This window comes from Nelumbo nucifera, chromosome 6, assembly GCF_055504915.1.
Source record: "Nelumbo nucifera cultivar China Antique chromosome 6, China Antique-T2T, whole genome shotgun sequence".
Taxonomy (NCBI): domain Eukaryota; kingdom Viridiplantae; phylum Streptophyta; class Magnoliopsida; order Proteales; family Nelumbonaceae; genus Nelumbo; species Nelumbo nucifera.
Genome location: NC_142654.1, coordinates 57,157,303 through 57,170,131, shown reverse-complemented (window position 1 = coordinate 57,170,131; position 12,829 = coordinate 57,157,303). Strand labels below are relative to the sequence as shown.

The 12,829-nt window shown below is 37.8% G+C and overlaps 1 protein-coding gene and 1 non-coding gene across 2 annotated transcripts in view; one reads left to right on the top strand and one right to left on the bottom strand.

The window, feature by feature from the left end:
* Window positions 1–1,023: 1,023 nt before the first annotated feature.
* LOC148791084 (small nucleolar RNA SNOR75) lies at window positions 1,024–1,113 on the top strand. Its single transcript, XR_016078200.1, has one exon. It is a non-coding gene; the product is annotated as a small nucleolar RNA SNOR75 (small nucleolar RNA).
* Window positions 1,114–6,539: 5,426 nt separating this feature from the next.
* LOC104601997 (exocyst complex component SEC3A-like) overlaps window positions 6,540–12,829 on the bottom strand; it is a 142,229-nt gene continuing 135,939 nt past the window's right edge. The window contains exon 25 of the mRNA XM_010265526.2: window positions 6,540–7,176. Coding sequence (XP_010263828.1) covers window positions 7,066–7,176 — 111 coding nt within the window. The 3' untranslated portion in view covers window positions 6,540–7,065. The remainder of the gene's footprint in view (window positions 7,177–12,829) is intronic.

The window sequence follows — 12,829 nt, the reverse complement described above, 5'->3', positions numbered from 1 at the left end:
GAAGCTCAAATAGATACAATGGATTCTTTGGCTTTTAATGTAAACAACATCAGTTGATCTCTTGCTTATATATGTTTCTTTGACTTTTGGGGACATGCTAAAAAAAAAAAAAACGTGGGTTAGAACCCACCTTGACCCTCACCCACCTTAAACCATCCGCTTTGATCCATATATCCATCACATTTGATATTTTTCTCAAAACACAAAAAATATAAGAGACACAAAAATTGATAAAATTTTAAAAATTATACTAATTAAAAATATGAAATTTCAAAAAACACAAAAAATAATATGTTTTTAAATATATTTTGGCCAAAAAATCAATTATAGAAAAAAATAAACAAAATGATAAAATTTTCAATAAAAATCTCAAAGTTGTAGAAAATACATAAAATTCATATATATATATATATATTGTATAAAAAACACAAATTTTATGATCAGTATAATTGGAAAGGGTAAATTTAGAAACCAATTTAACATTCAAATAGTCAAAATTGAGTATTTTGGTAATTTTGCTTGCTTCCAGCTCAAGATAATAGAGGAGGTGTAGATACAACAATGTCAGAAAGTTCAGGGGAACTATTAGGATAAAGCAGGTACTGAATCGCAACTGTAAGAAAGTATAGGGGAAGTTTCTGAAACTTACCCTCTTTGCTAGTATGCTCCGTACCGTAAGTGCGCCAGTGCGGTATAAATGATGGGTCAATTTTGGAATTTAAGCAAAAGATAACTATAAACCCTAAAATCTTATAACCAAAAAAAAAAAACCCTAGAATCCAATGCCTATAAAAGCAGTGGTATTATACTTGTTCTTGCGCAGACGCCCACTGTGTCACTGGTCACTACTCTCTATTCTTATGCATTGCCAATCGTTCTTTAGTTAATTGTTTTGAATCTGTACCTTTGTAGTTTGTAGGTAGATTGGATCAACCATATGTTAAATCCTTTTTATTCCATTTTGTTTTTATGGATAAAGAACTGTCCATCTCTTTTGATTTGGTTCTTCTTTATCGGGGGGTTTCTCGATGATGAGCAAATATGATGACGAGTCCGATCTTGTTTCCATTCTATTTCTAAGTGACGACAAATCGAGGCATTTGTCTGAGAGAAACCCCTTAAGATCCTTTACTCGGCTTCTGTTTCTTTGATGATCTTTTTTTTTACTTGAAAAAATCGATGAAGTTTGGTATGGGGTTTTACTTTTTCCCCTTTTTTATGTGCAAATTTGAGTCTTGAACAAGCATGATGGTGGAAAAGTTTACATTTTTTCTTATTGAAATCAATCCTCCAATTCATTCTGAATGCCTAGCAATTTTTCGCGATTTACATGATTCTATTTTTTAATGATTTGCAGAGGAATTTGATATAAAGGAATGCTCTGTGGTTTGAGGAGTACTTACTAATCTCTTATGATTACAGTCCAATCACTTTTGAACAACTTCTACCTCATACTTCTCAACTCGTTAAGTTGATTTTCTTTTTTCAGGAGAAAGACTGCAGTTGCACGGTTCAAAGTTTAAACTATTCTTTTACTCTTCGTCTTTCCTCGTGCTTTCAATCCAATCTGTTATATCGAATTATGGCTGTAGGCATTCTAACCCCAGGTGTCCAAAATGTCAAGCTTGAATCCGAAATCAGATCTAGAACCAAACTTTCAGTACACAGAGAACAAAATTTACAATGACAAGCCCTGCAAACATGGATGTGAAGTTCTATCACGGTGTCATGAACCCAAAGATCTGCCAGCTCTCAACCAACCCCAAGAGAAGAATCTTTGTACTGGGTCCTTCAACCAACAACCCCAAGGAATTGTGTTTGAGACAATTCCTCTCCGTTTATGGATACAAAGCCAGTGACTATGGATCTTCTTGCCCTTTTGGAGTGTGGGCTCTCTGCATTTTTACGTATTTAATAAAATTTTCATTTTAGTCTCATAACCAGTACAATGACAAATGATTTGACGGACAATGGATGGCGAACTATGAAACTATTGAATCGAAATATGCAACTTTATAACCATCAAACAGGGAAAAAATAATGTGGGGATTATAGGATATGAAGAAAGAACAGGAGACTGAGTTTTTAGTTCTTTTCCTCACCCCCTCGTTTAATTTCAACTTCCAAGGATTTAATTACCTGGATAAATCGGTCATTTTCCCTTTCTAGTTACATTTTAATTACTCTCTCCGTCTCAATATCTCTCATCAAAGCTATAGGACGTTTCTTGTTACATTATTTTCTACTATATTAATTAATACACACCTTTTTATCTTGGCAAAAACAGAGAGGTTCCTCAATTCCTCATTAATGTAGCAAGACTGGACCCCTCAAAATCATAATTAATGGTATATCTCCTTCAATTTAGTTCCCTTGTTAGCTAAGTTTACAAATAACTAGGGGTGGTTCTGTTTCACTGTTCTGCCCAAGAATTACAATTTCATTGATGTCATCGACGGGAGTTATGGAGGTTCTGTGATTTTTCTTATCAAGAGAGTGGCAATATGGTTGTCGTTATTGGGGAAGTTAGATATTAAAATGGACTTTGGGATCGATCAAGAATGAAGAAGAATGATTATTTCTCTTGCGAGGCAGGGCAGTAGTAAATTGACATGGAAGGGTTGAACTTGATGGAGAAAATCATTCATGGTTATTCACTTAAGCTTGATCCTTATAAATCAACATAGGAGGGTAAAATCTAAAAAAGGATTTATAGTTCCCTTTTAATGGCAAATAACTTAGTTGGATAAGTTTTTCCTAGGAAAGTGAATTATCAATCCTGTTTGCTTTTTGGTAAATAACTTGTCCGGGTAATATTACCTGGGTAAGCTTTTCCTAAGAAACACTTATTCGGGTAAGTATATTTATCCATGTTCTTTTATTTTGCAAGTAAATAGGGCAATGACCATTTCAGTCATAGATATCTATTATTAAAAAGGGTATTTTTGTCCCATTCAAGTGTTGGCCACTTTCCCTTTATGTGAAGTTATTTATCCACCTCGGAGATGGGTATCATTTTACTCATCCCTAAACTTTCCCTGATCCCCACATAAAGCTGAAAAAAGAATATGAGAATTCTTGATTGACCAACTTTCCCCCCTCTTAAAATCCAAAAAAAAGATCCCTAAACACGTGTGCATTAGAGGTCAATGGGAATAGTCTGCCAAAGATGGTGCTAGTTGGAACAACTCAACTCTGTTTGTACAGTGATCAGATCTCTGTTTCAACTTTGATTCTTATCTCGGTGGTGTGGTTAGCTCCAAATTTCATTCATTTTGTTGCTGTATTCAATTTGAAATCGTTTAATTATTGAATGGCCTATTAGCTCTGTTGGTTAGAGCGTCGTGCTAATAACGCAAAGGTCATAGGCTTGAGACCTGCATGGGCCAAATTGTAGAACATTTACTTTATTATAGGATTATTGTTTGTTTGGGTTTAAGTTTTTTTAGGATTTAGGCAAGGTACAATTTTACTAAACCAGTCATTGCTTTCGATTTATAAAACTGGTATTTTTTATATATGAGAAAAAAATTGGCCTAAACAATAAGGTGTCCTTGATGCCCTAGTGATTGGAATTGGACAATGTCTTGCTGTCGTACAGATAAATTGTTTGGTTTTTCTAGTTGTATGTATATATTTGTATAAAACAAATAGAGTATGGTATGGTGTTTTTTTTTGGGTAAAGCATATTTTAGGTAAGGTTGCTTAGACTTAGGGTACATCAAGCCAATCAAAAGTCATCATGTTTCTCATATTTCCATGGTTTGCCACATTGTGGAAGTGCAATGAATGTACAAGTGAAACAGGAAGGAATGATAGGTAATTTCATGAAATGAAGTTTGAACGAAAAAAGGGTGAGAAAGGATTAAAGGGAAGGATTTGAAATATTTTTAGTTGTTCAAGTGAGTCAATTATTCTCAAAAGAGGTAGCTTCAGTGATTTGGTATACCCATATTTTTAATAAATGTAGTTATTGTGGCAGAAATGTATTTAATTTCCTGTTTGAGAATACTTAAAAGAAGTACATATGCGTGCTTGATAAAAAAGGGGAGAATAAGTACTTTTTTTAAAGGGGTAGTAGCATATAAGGGCAACTTTTGGGGTTTAATATATTTAAAAAAATTTCAAAAATAGGTTAACGTTTTAAAAATAATATCAATAAAGGGAAAAACATTGTTCATCGTCTTCTTCTTCCCATTTATTCACCAGAGCTATCGTCCGTCGGACACCGCTGTCCGCTGCCTCCCGCCACTACCTCCGCCCACTTCCGCCTCCGCCTCCGTCTCCAGCAACATTGCCGGAGGTGGCAGCGGCGGCGTTGGTGGTCATTCCTCTGCTTGCCACCGTCGCCACCTCTATCTCCACCCATTTCTAGCAACATTGCCAGAGATGGGTGGAGGCAGAGGTGGTGGTGGTAGCGGCGGCGTTAGTGGTTTCTCTGTCCAACATCGCCACCTCTGCCCACCTTCGCCTCCATCTCTGGCAACTTTGCCGGAGATGGGTGGAGACAGAGGTGGCAGCGACGGGTAGAGGAATGACCACCAGCACTGCCACCACCACCTTTGCCTCTGGCCACCTCCGGAAACGTTGTCGGAGGTGGAGGCAGCAGACGACGGCTCTGGTAAATAAATGGGAAGAAGAAGATGATGAACAGTGTTTTTGCCCTTTATTGATATTATTTTTAAAAAGTTAACATATTTTTGATTTTTTTTTTAAATATATTACTTTTATTGATATTAAACCCCAAAAGTGACCCTTATATGCTAGAAACCCTTTTTTAAAGTACTTCTTTGAAAAAGTGACTTCAACTTGGCTTCTTTTAAGTACTTCTCCAAAAAAATAGGACAAATCAGTCCCTGGTAAATTTCTATAATACCAAAAATACCCCCACGCCCAAAAGCACTGTTCATCATCTTCTTCCCTTACTTAGTCTCCACTCCCCAATTTGACGTTTCACGGCTTCAACTTTGTCATCTTCCTTCCACCCCTTGCCGACCAACTCTGCCATTGAAAATTTTTCTTCTTTCTTTTCTTCTAGTCGCCAAATCTTGGCCCTTCTTCGTAAGTTCCTTTCCCAATCTCTCCCCTATTTCTCTCTCTCCCGATCTCTCCCCTGTAACTGCTCATAGCAGCGGTTAATGGTATTTTCAAGGTATTTTCTTAACCTTTGGTGATCGGTGTTTGTAGGTCCATAGTATTTGCAATTTCTGAATTGTTATGTTTTTTGATTGAAAGTGGGTTTGGGAATGGGAAGGGCAATTTTCACAAGCCCTTACCTCATAATCAACTAAATTGTTGGATATAAATCGAAATGCAAGAACTTCACTTTTTTACCAAGCTTGGTTATGCCCCAAATTAACTATAGTTAGTTTGATTTTTTTGTTTACCTTTTATGACATCATTGTTGTTTAACGATTTGTTTTTGATAAAAGAGTCGTAGTTCTAAGTTTTTTGTAATTCTTTTACCTTGTAAATAAAATTTGGATTATTATCCCAATATTCTAGTGCTATTATGATTGTGGGGTTGGATGGGAATGATCGTTGTTGGACACTGGCTGCCAGTGAATGTGATCGTAGTAGAAGAGTCGCAGTAAGCACCTAGTGTTTGGAGGGTGGAGTGGAATTGTTCAGGTGTGAGTTTAAAATAGAAATGAAAAAAACTGTGTTTTAGAGGGGTGGGTGGTGAAGGATGGTACCACACATGGGAAAGCGATTGTGGTAGGACAAGAGTCACAGTAAGCACCTAGGGTTTGGAGGGTGTTGGGGGATAGTCTCACACATGGGAGGTGTACATCCATGATCTTGGACACATGGCACTTCCAAAACGTGTAAGGATGGTGTCGATAGAAGATTGGGACCCGGTGAAAATTGTGTTTGGTTCCCAATAAATTGAAGGTTCTTTTTTCATGGTGGAGGGGTGGCCACCGTTAGATTTTATTAGTATGTAAAAAAATGGGGGGACGAGGAGGATGAAGAAACCTTACCCTGAGTTGATAGAAAGCATATACTCTTGCAAAATCTTTAGCTTGGTGGAGTGCTTATTTTAGAACTATAGAGACACCTTGGTAGATTTTCATTTATGTATTCTAATAAATTTTGTTTAACATCCGTTGTCTTTTATGTTGTAAAATTGGATAATATATCAGAAAGACATGGTACTGAAAGAGCTTTAACCAATCAAAGCACCACCATGAATTGTCATAAATACCACCTGATTGTCACCTCTTTTATGATGCCAATTGATTGGCTATAAATTTCTTTTTGGTAACTACCATTTGAGTGGATAATAGGGATAATCGTTTCCCACATCAAGCCCACACACAATGTGAGCTAAGCCAGGTCAAAAAAGCCTTAGGCCTGGGCCAGAAATGCAAGTATATATATAAGAGAGAATGACTGATCAATTCAAATCAGAATTATGTAATAGACTATGGGGGGCTGTCATTCAGAATTCTGTATAATATGTATAATATCTTACATTCTTTTAAAGGTAGTATGTATGGCATGTATATATAGAATTACTTATCGCCAAAAGCATGTACATGTAATACTATATATTATTATATACAATAACTTTTTAATATGTTATAAACAGGTCGGGTCCAGCCACGCATAAATTCGATCCGATATTGAAACTTCAAATCTGAATTCATTTTTGGCAAATCTGTATTCAATTCGAAATCCAATATATTGGACTGGAACCAAATCTAAATTCAATTTATTGTGTTGAAAATAAAGTTAAAAAAATAGAAAAATGATTATTTTTGGGCCAAAGAGTTCAAAAACATACTTTTGGCCAGAAAGTCCCTACCTTTCACTTTCAGCATTTAAAGGAAACGTGCCCAATATCAGTATCTCTAAAGCCTATTATGCCCCCCCCAAAAAAAAAAAAAAAACTCTAGCCAATAAAGGAACAACACTTAGAAATAATCCCAATAAGAAACCTAGTGGTTACCCACTAGAAAGCTAGAAAAGACGCAAGGAATTGCTCCACCTACCTTAAGACCAAAATTGAATCACAAGCAGGCACAGATTATTTGAAGACTGTACATAAAAAAGTCACTCCTAAACGGAAGCAAGAATCTCTCTCATTTCTGCTACAGGAGGAACATTCTCATTGGGATAAATCTTGGCAACCAGCTGTACAAAGCTATCATACTTGTCCAGAAACTCCTTCTGCAAGTATCCACGGTAATTTAGCAATATCAGTACCGGGGTTTACCTTCTTCAGAGTAGAAGGAAAATCTAGCCCATAATCAGAATAAAGATGTAAAACATAAAAAACTAATCTAGCCCAAAGTATTACCTTCAATTTTAAATGGCCTAATGTGCGGATAAAAAGATGGGCATTCACAATGGAATCAAAGAAGTACTTTGTAGGCAGCAGGATGGAATAGTCATTATATTCTTTATATTATTTAACTAGGGATAAAATTGTAATTACCCATTCTTTTATCACTTTAACAAAAGGTGGTCGGCAGTTAGGAGAGATCAATTTTTGATCTCCTTTTGCTCGAGTCCTATTTTCTTCTTTCTTTATATATAAAGTTTATTTTAGGCCGATTACATCCTATAATGGACTTCAATTTCAATGCATATGATTAGTCCAGCCTTGTTTTTTTGCTCTTACAATTCCTTTAAAAGCATACAAAATCATACATTTTCATCATTAAACCCTTCAACAGGCCACCACGGATACGAAATCAAAAGAATTCCTTCTAAAGGTCCAACGTGTATGCAAGTATACATATGTATGGGAAAAAAGAATTTGGATTAGCTGAATGCTTTATCTGTATAGCAGGCTGTGGAACCAATGATAATGCTCCACACCAGTGATAAAATACATGGAATCCACACTGAAAGTTTGAATGGTTGTGGGCTCCATGTATTTTATGACTGGTGTGGTGTGTTATTAGTGGTTCCACAGCCTGATGAACAGCTAAATTGTTCAGTTAATCCTATCTCGGGGAAAAAAGGTTTTGTTAAAAGACTGTTATTTGTCTAAGTATAGTACCGCGGGGGTATTCTTGTAATTTTCTTCTTTTATTTTTTATGTTCTGTCGCCCTAGTATATATATCAAAGCTGGTGCCGCCAGCAGTACCTTTTTGGCTCTCAGTTCTCTCTTCTCTTTTCTTCTCTCTTCTTCCATTCTTTTCTCCTGCAAAACATGGTATCAGAGCGGGACTATCAGATTTGAAAGAAGAAGTCGAGTGAACAGTTTTTCTTCGCACTAGATTTCCAGATCTGCCGCCCTCATCTGCTGTTCAGCTGATTGAAGATCTCACGCATTGAAGTAACTTTTCTCTCTCTCCTCCTTTTGTCTAGTCGTGTGCCAGGGCAGAACCTGTACTAGGTTTGCTGATTGGATGTGAGGTGATCAGCACCTCTTTCTTTCCTTTTTTGTGGGGTCGGCTGATCCCTGTAAAACTGTAAGTCGTGAGGACCTTTTGCGTGCTGCAACAACAGCTTTTATGGTGAACTGAAGGTTAGAAAGTGACCTGTACTTTCTGTAACAGATTTTGTGTGCTGCAACAACAACTTCTATGGTGAACTGAAGGCCAGAAAGTGACTTGTACTTGCTGTAACAGCCGTCCTATTGATGCGTAGGTCAAGAGATGAACTATATGCACTGTGGCAACACTTGTGTTGATTCTGTAGGTCACGGGATGACCTATTAGTGCTGTAACAGCACCTATGTTTTTACTAAAAGAGGTGTGTTTCTGAAGAAAAAAGGGATTTTTCCTTTCTCCCTTAGTGTTAGAATGTTTTTTAAGGCTGTGGACCCCATTTAAGAGTGTTTTTCTGAATCTGAAATCATGAGTGGTGAAGCTTCTGCTACATCTAGTGTTTCCTCAATGCCGAATGGAATGAGTGGGGGTGTGGACCTATCATTTCCCATGGCTGTTATTCCTCTTGATGGCTTAAATTATTTAGAGTGGTCAAGAGGGATCAAGCTGTACATCACTGCAAGGGGAAAGATAGGTTATTTAAATGGGAGAATCAAAGAACGCAATTTTGGGAGTGCTGAATATGACAGATGGAACCAGGAAAACAACATGGTCATGTCTTGGCTTTTAATATCTATGCAACATCAAATAAGAAGGAATTTTATGAGATCTGGTAACAAGCAAAAGCAACCTATTCTGAACTGTGTCACTATGCAAAAATCTACCAGTTACAGGCAGAATCGTCCACTTGTAAACAGGGGGAGAGGTGTCTATCTGTGTACTAGTCAGACTTGACCTCTGTCTGGAAGGAGTTAGACCATTATTAGAGTATGGACTGGAAGTGTGATGAAGATGCAAAACTGTACAAAAAACTTGTTTCCCAACAGAGAGTGTTTGCTTTCCTAGATGGTTTGAACCCTACATATGAATCTATGAGAGTCTAGATCCTAGGTAGCAAGGATCTTCCACCCGTCTAGGAAGTTTATGCTCTTGTACAATCAGAATAAAGCAGAAGGAATTTGATGAACAATTTTGGAGGTGATGCAGTTGTGTTGGTAGCGAAAGGGAGTGTTACTACCGGTGGGGGAAATACCTTTAAGAAGGGGGATTTTCAGAAAAATATGGATGACAAGGACAAATTGTGGTGTACTCATTGCCAGAAACCCCGATACACCCGAGACACATGCTGGGATCTTCATGGGAAGCTGAAAATGGGCTCAAGATCTGAATAAGAAGCAAGGTTCAGATGTGAATAAAAAATCAGGACAGCAAGGTACAAGAAAACACACTATGGAAAATATGGCTACTCAGGAGAATCAGCCCCCCATTACTACTGTGACTCAGACACATACCTCTGGATCTAGCCCAAGGGAGGATATTATAAATTCCTTCCGTGACCATTTAGAGATTTATGGTAGAGCAATTTGTCAGATGGATACTCCCCCCTCAACTTCATTTGCATCTACATCAGGTAACTTTGCCACAACTTTCCATGTAGCATCTCATACCCCGATACTCCTTGGATCATTGATTCTAGAGCGTCTAAACACATGAATGGTAAGTCTTCTTACTTTCAAACCTATCACCTCATTTCTAGAAGAGACAATGTGACACTAGCCGATGGATCATACTCTACCATAGCTGGTTAAGGAACTACTTCTCTTCCTTTTGGCCTTACCTTGTCTAATGTTTTACATGTCCCAAAATTTCCCATTAATTTGTTCTCTGTTAGTAGTATTACTAATTCCTTAAACTGCTCAGTAACATTTTCCCTTCTCACTGTGTGATCCAGGATCCGACCTCGGGGAAAATGATTGGTAGAGGATGTATGGTGGATGGGCTTTACATGCTGGAGAATAAGGCTGGTCTTCAAGTCACAGAGTCTAAGAGTCAGTCTTATAAGAATCAGGTCTATTTATGGCACAGTCGTCTTGGTCATTTATCTTTTGAGTCTTTAAAAGTTGTGTTTCTAGAATTGTTTAAATCAGTGTCAGTGTCAGAATTTACTTGTCAAACTTGTCAATTGAGTAAGCAATGTAGAACTCATTTATCTTCAAAGAATAATAAATCTGAATTTCCTTTCCACATTATTCATTCTGATGTTCGGGGCCCTATTACTTTACCATCTAAGTGGCTACAAGTATTTTCTTACCCTTATTGATGATTACTCCAGATATACATGGGTATATCCCATGCGAACCAGGGATGAAATACCTAAAATTATCCGAGATTTCTAGTAGATGATCTTCACCCAATTTTAAACTGAAATCCAAATCTTTCAATCGGACAACGCCAAAGAATAATTTCATAGTGATCTCACGGAATTTTTTGCTTCGTGTGTCTCACTTCACCGTAGCTCTTGTTCCCGAACACCACAACAAAACAGTATTGTTGAAAGAAAGAACTGACACATTCTTGAAGTGGCCCGAGGGTTACTATTCCATATGAATGTCCTGAAACGTTTTTGGCTTGAGGCTATCCTTTGCGCTACCTACCTCATCAACCACATGCCCTCTCAGTGGTTAGAGTACAAAGCCCTACATCAGCTTCTTTTCCCTAAGGCTCCTCTTCTTCCTATTCATCCTCATGTGTTTGGGTGTCATTGTTTTGTTCAAAATTTGTCACCCACTCGTGGAAAATTAGATCCTCATGCCATTCCTTGCATTTTCTTGGGGTACTCCTTCACACAGAAGGGATACTGATGCTTTGATCCTATTTCTCAGAAATTTTATGTCTCTATGGATGTCTCTTTTTTTGAGAGTGAGCCTTTCTTCCCTGTTTCTCCTTAGGGGGGGTGTAGGAATGAGGAAAAACTAGTTCATCTCTCTCCTCTTCCTGATCCTCCTCCCTTTCTTATTTTCTTTTGTTGTCACAAAGGCCAACCGTGTTCAAGAGCTGTGGAGCACCTAGAAGCTGTACCACCAATGCCATCAGACTCTCCGGGAGCGGATCATACCCATTCAAGTACATTGGTCCCTGTTGATGTTCCTGACCCTATTGCTGTTGACACTTCTGTTGCTAATGACCTTGACCTTCCTATTGCTCACCGAAAAGGTATTAGATCTTGCACCACTAAACACCCAATTTCCCACTTTGTTTCCTATGAAAACATTTCACCCTCCTTTCGAGCCTTTCTTTCTTCCATTGATAGTGTCCCTATCCCTAAGAATGTGGCAGAAGCTCTTTCGGTACCCGAATTGACAGATGCTATGAAGGAAGAAATTAATGCATTACATAAAAATGGCACACGGGAACTTGTAGATCTTCCTGAAGGGAAAGATCCAATTGGATGTAAATGGATCTTAACGGTTAAACACAGGGCTGATGGCACTATGGAACGGTATAAAGCTTGTTTAGTGGCAAAGGGGTTTATACAAGTGTATGGAGTAGATTATGCAAAAACTTTATTACCTGTTGCTAAGATGAACTCCATTAGAGTCATTTTCTCCCTTGTTGCTAACCTTGACTGGGATTTACATCAGTTTGACATCAAGAATGCCTTCCTAAATGGTGACCTTGAAGAGGAAGTATACATGGTTCAACCCCCTGATTTTCGGGCTCAAGGTAATGAACAGAAAGTGTGCAGGCTAAATAAATCATTTTATGAGCTGAAACAATCACCAAGAGCCTGATTCAACAGGTTCCATGTAGTAGTACAACAAAGAGGATACAAGTAGTGTCAATTTGATCACACATTGTTTGTAAAGAGAGGGGAAGGGAAAATTGCAACACTGATAGTATATGCTGTTGATATAGTTATCATTGGTGATTGGAAGGATGAAATTCAGAAGTTGAAGAATTTTCTTGCTACCTAGTTTGAAGTGAAAGATCTAGGTCCTCTAAGGTACTTCCTTGGGATTGAAGTGGCCCGCTCACAAAGGGGTATCTTCATTTCCCAAAGAAAGTATGTCCTAAATCTACTCCAGGATATAAGAAAACTAGGAGTGAAGCCAGTTGATTCCCCTATTGATCCTAACCACAAACTAGGTGACTATCAGGGTGAACCCATCAAGGATGTGAAACTATTCCAGAGACTTGTATGAAAATTGTTATATCTTTCTATGACTTGACCAGACATAGCTTATGTAGTGCGTGTTCTTAGCCAGTTCATGCATGCCCCTAAGACTGCCCATCTTAAAGTAGTAGAAAGAGTTCTCAAAAGCGTGGGCATTTGAAAGTTGAAGTGTATACTGATGCAGATTGGGCAGGATCCCTAAATAACAGAAAGTCAACTAGTGGATACTATACCTTCATAGAAGGTAATTTAGTTACTTGGAGAAGCAAAACGTAGAATGTGGTAGCGAGATCTAGTGCTGAAGTTGAATACCGGCAATGTCTCATGGAGTGGATGAAATTATGTAGCTGAAAAATTTGTTGGGTG